Source organism: Galeopterus variegatus, unplaced genomic scaffold (genome assembly GCF_000696425.1).
Source record: "Galeopterus variegatus unplaced genomic scaffold, G_variegatus-3.0.2 Scaffold3808, whole genome shotgun sequence".
Classification (NCBI taxonomy): domain Eukaryota; kingdom Metazoa; phylum Chordata; class Mammalia; order Dermoptera; family Cynocephalidae; genus Galeopterus; species Galeopterus variegatus.
In genome coordinates this window covers 106,495-111,456 of record NW_007729919.1, presented here as the reverse complement: position 1 = coordinate 111,456, position 4,962 = coordinate 106,495, and the positions used below count along the sequence as shown (strand labels likewise).

The 4,962-nt window shown below is 35.3% G+C and overlaps 1 protein-coding gene across 1 annotated transcript in view; it reads left to right on the top strand.

Annotated features, from left to right (window-relative positions):
• Nucleotides 1–4,642, top strand: part of TRIM24 (tripartite motif containing 24) — a 74,766-nt gene extending 70,124 nt beyond the window's left edge. Inside the window, exons 18-19 of the mRNA XM_008586029.1 lie at nucleotides 1,868–2,017; nucleotides 3,508–4,642. Coding sequence (XP_008584251.1) covers nucleotides 1,868–2,017; nucleotides 3,508–3,699 — 342 coding nt within the window. The 3' untranslated portion in view covers nucleotides 3,700–4,642. The remainder of the gene's footprint in view (nucleotides 1–1,867; nucleotides 2,018–3,507) is intronic.
• Nucleotides 4,643–4,962: the final 320 nt, after the last annotated feature.

Sequence of the window (4,962 nt, the reverse complement as noted above, 5' to 3'; positions counted from 1 at the left end):
TTTTTTTTTTTTTTTTTTTTTTTTTTTGTCTTTTTGTCTTTTTTCCGTGTCCGGCAACGGATCGCAACCCTCAGTGTTGCCCCCGTACCGGACCGGGGACAGGCAACAGGATTGCAAACCTCGGTGTTTCTCCTGCGCCTCGCTCAGCCAGTGAGCAGGAACCGGTCTGTACGTGGGATCCGAACCCTCGGGCGGGAGCGCCGCCGCGCTTCCCAAGCGGCACACTATCCAGTGCGCCACCGGGCCGGCCCCAAATTTTAAAGCTTAATATATACTGAATGCTTTGATCCTAAATATCTACATTTTAATGTTAATAAATTGGTCAGAAACTTCTATTCATTTCTCAGGTAGTCTCATCTCACCTGTTTTACCTACTATTCTTTGGGATGATTTCTGTCACTTGTCTATATCTCAGGAGGTTTAGACATATATCCTAAGCTGTTGGAAAAAACTTTCCATTTGAGATAAGGACCCCCTTAAATTTTCTGTACTTAATTTAATTTATAGGTCCACACTTCAAATAATAAGTAAACTTTAACAATAGAAAAAGTTGAAGGGATGTGTGTGTGTATTAACCACTGACTTCAAAAGAAGGTTCATATTGTAAGTTTTTGTTTGTTTGTTTGTTTGTTTTCCTTTTTTGTCTTTTTTTTACTGACCGGTAACGGGATCGCAACCCTCAGCGGGAGCGCGGCCGCACTCCCAAGCGGTGCACTCTCCAGTGCGCCACCGGGCCGGCCCCATATTGTAAGTTTGATTAGTCTTCAATGAATAATTTTAGAGTGCTGGAAAGGACCTACTACCTCAAATATGTTCTTCTATTCTCTGATTTCCAAAATTTCATTAAAAATTTAATAAATTTCTTCTACAGTTTGATAAATTTAATAAGTTAATGCAAGCCTAGCTTAGAGTATACATTCAGCTGATAACAGTCAACTTCTTTCTTGGTAAAAGATTTTGAGAACTTGAGATAGGAAAAGGAAATAAATACTTCTCAGGGAAAAGCCTTTTGTACCCCAAAGAGGCAGGGTAGATGTCAAATAAAAGAGGCTTGTAACTCCAGTACAGACTTAAAATTTTAACCTAGAATTGGTGCTACTTATAACCATGACCTAGTTTTATATGAGGTATTAATAATAACAGCAGCAGCAATAGCCCCCTTTTTCTTAATATATATCATCTCACTTAATCTTTACAAATTTCTGTGAGGTTGACAGGATTATCTTTATTTGGAATATGAACAAAGGTTCAGCCAGATTAAGTAACTCAACCCAGGATCATGCTGTTCAGCAGCAGAACTGGGGATCAAACCCAGTTTTAAAGTTCTTCTTCACCACTTGCTATAATGCATGCAGCAAAAACATGTCAAATCCTACTAGAAGTAATACTCTTTTTTCTAGTAATTGCTTTTTGGTTAATAATGAAGAGGGAGAATAGAGGTCTAAGGGGGAATATGTGAAGATAAGTTTTTTCATTAAAAATAATTGGTAAAGCGCCGGTCCAGTGGCTCACTGGGGAGAGTGCGGCGCTCCCGCTGCAGGTTCGGATCCTATATAGGGATGGCCAGTGCGCTCACTGGCTGAGCGCGGTGAGGGCAACACCAAGTCAAGGGTTGTGATCCCCTTACCAGTCACATAAAAAAATAAATAAATAAATAAAAATAATAAATAATTGGTAAAAATTTTGGAAAAAGTGACACAAAACATTTACTTGTAAATATTGCTGAATGGCTTTCGTTACCAATGGCAAAGTAGTACAGAGGAAAGCAATGAGAGCAATGTGAATTTTATACCACTTCTCATAGAATTTATTTAGGACCAGGTAGAATTTAGTTATTTGTATTATAACATCTCATTTATTTTGAAAGGTGCCTGATTATTACAAAATAATTAAAAGTCCAATGGACTTGTCAACCATCAAGAAAAGATTACAAGAAGATTGTTCCATGTACACAAAGCCTGAAGATTTTGTTGCTGATTGTAAATTGATCTTTCAAAACTGTGCTGAATTCAATGAGGTCAGTGGCTGGGGGGAAGCAGTAGCCATGTGAAAGAAATCTTAAACCAAACAGCTTATCAACAAATGAGGACACTGAGATATCTGTGCTAGAATAAATTTCCAACATTTCAGGTCTGCTAGGAAATGAAAGATAATTAGGAAGACTTTATCCACATTATGTTGAAAGGTTTGTTATATGGTAAGTGGAAGTGCAAACGGTGAGGGCAACACCAAGTCAAGGGTTGTGATCCCCTTACCAGTCACATAAAAAAATAAATAAATAAATAAAAATAATAAATAATTGGTAAAAATTTTGGAAAAAGTGACACAAAACATTTACTTGTAAATATTGCTGAATGGCTTTCGTTACCAATGGCAAAGTAGTACAGAGGAAAGCAATGAGAGCAATGTGAATTTTATACCACTTCTCATAGAATTTATTTAGGACCAGGTAGAATTTAGTTATTTGTATTATAACATCTCATTTATTTTGAAAGGTGCCTGATTATTACAAAATAATTAAAAGTCCAATGGACTTGTCAACCATCAAGAAAAGATTACAAGAAGATTGTTCCATGTACACAAAGCCTGAAGATTTTGTTGCTGATTGTAAATTGATCTTTCAAAACTGTGCTGAATTCAATGAGGTCAGTGGCTGGGGGGAAGCAGTAGCCATGTGAAAGAAATCTTAAACCAAACAGCTTATCAACAAATGAGGACACTGAGATATCTGTGCTAGAATAAATTTCCAACATTTCAGGTCTGCTAGGAAATGAAAGATAATTAGGAAGACTTTATCCACATTATGTTGAAAGGTTTGTTATATGGTAAGTGGAAGTGCAAATTACAATTGATAACATGAAGACAATTTAGGAAATACTTTTTTCTGACCTAGAAGTATTCTTTGTCATTGCTGCCTTTGTTTTTGAAATATGGTACTGGGATTTAGTTGATCTAGAAATATTAAGGATGTGGTCCAAGTAGCTCTAATTAAAATTTTTTTCATCTCTCAATTCATCTAAACATCTGTCAGACTCATAGCCTTTCGTTGATGGCTTGTTCTATATGTCTATTACTCATTCTAGAGTACCACATTTCATCTAATTTGTTCTGAAAATACTTGTTTCATGATCCTGTGGTTATGGTATCTCATTGACCTATCTTCAGTAATCCGGTCCTACTATTATCAGCCCCTTTTAGAACAATCCAGATAGGTCAGTCTGTTATTTACTTTTTAGTTTACCTTCTCTAGATTTTGTCTAGGCACAGACTATTATTTTGTATCATTGACTGTGTATAGACTTTTTCTAAAACATTTCATTTGTATTCATAATCTTGAGAGTCAAAAGTGTAAGAGATTTACAAGGCTACTTCAAAAAGTTTGTGGAAAAGTAGAATTAAAAGATAATACAGCTCTTTCCATGAACTTTTTGATATACCTGTATTACTTTATTAATCTAAGATGTTGATCTTTATTTCTTAATTCATATTTTTACTTTTATCCAACAGCCTGATTCAGAAGTAGCCAATGCTGGTATAAAACTTGAAAGCTATTTTGAAGAACTTCTAAAGAATCTTTATCCAGAAAAAAGGTTTCCTAAAGTAGAATTTCATAATGAATCAGAAGATAATAAATATAGTGATGATTCAGATGATGACTTTGTACAGCCCCGGAAGAAACGCCTCAAAAGCATCGAGTAATGCCAGTTGCTTAAATAAGGAATGCCATTGGCATGTGCTGGTTTTTAGAGTTTTTGTTTGTTTGTTTTCAAAAAACATTTGTCAGTAATTTAACATCACCACAAAGATTTTGTGACCACTCAGTTTTTGATGTTTACTGGACTTCGATTTTCTTAATAACCCATTTCTTTAACCTCTTATCATTAAGAAAAGAACTCAGAGGAAGAAAGGAAATGAAAGGAAGGAGAGAAGGAAAAGATTGTAGAAAAGAAGAAAGAAGCATCAACAATGAAGTAAACAGACATTTTTCCCACTTCTTGGATTTCAAAAACACAGTTTGTAGCGATAGCTACTATAGAAGGGAAATAGACTTTGTATGAACTCTAAGTTGAAATGTGGTTTGAATGTGTGAATTAATCCACTTTTAGAAAATTAATACCACTACCCATTAATTATGGGTAATATTAAGATAGAAGTGTACTGCACCTAAGAGCAGTACTCGCAAACATGAGTGGTAACAAGAGGATACCAACCCATGCGAGAAAAGGGTAGATTAGATGCTATTAAGAAGGCGCCTAATAGTATATCGTGTAAGATGGAAACTGTATTAAAGAAAAATCAGGAAAACAAATGGTTGATTTTTGTTTTTGTTTTTATCTTGTCTATAGAAATGTTCTGTATAGAAGGTTTTCAAGGCCATTTTTCATACATTTCTAGATCTAGATTTTCAACTTCTTCCACTGAAGGAAATAAGTGTACACATTTGGTTTTGCTGTGTGTCTGTATGTGGTTGGTTGGTTGTTTTTTAACTGTGCAGGTGATCCTTCTATAACAAGCCTCATCGTTTGCAGTATGGCTTTAGTGAAGCTACCTAAACTGTAAAATACAGCAGTGTACACTGTATTTGATGTGAGGTTTCTTTAACATATACTCTGTTGGGCATTAAATATAACTTCCCCTGAAAGGGTCTAGTTTTTGTGGTTTTCATCTGTCTTTGGAATGAAAATGTGTTGTGGGATTTGGGAGCAGACAGTTGGGGGGAATTATAGGAAAAATGTTATGTTTTTCTGAAGCATCTATTTCCTGGGTTGTTTTTTTGAAGAGTCAGAACCTCAAATTTAATCTTTGATCTGACTTAGTTCTGAATTTCATTATCATTCTCCTGATAGAGATACAAAAGACCTATCTTCTGAAGACAAGCATATTCTTAAGTGGGCCAGACCCAGCTAGTTTCACTGATATCTTTATTCCTCTTTACTTATTCAGTGTTTTTGATAAGCACCA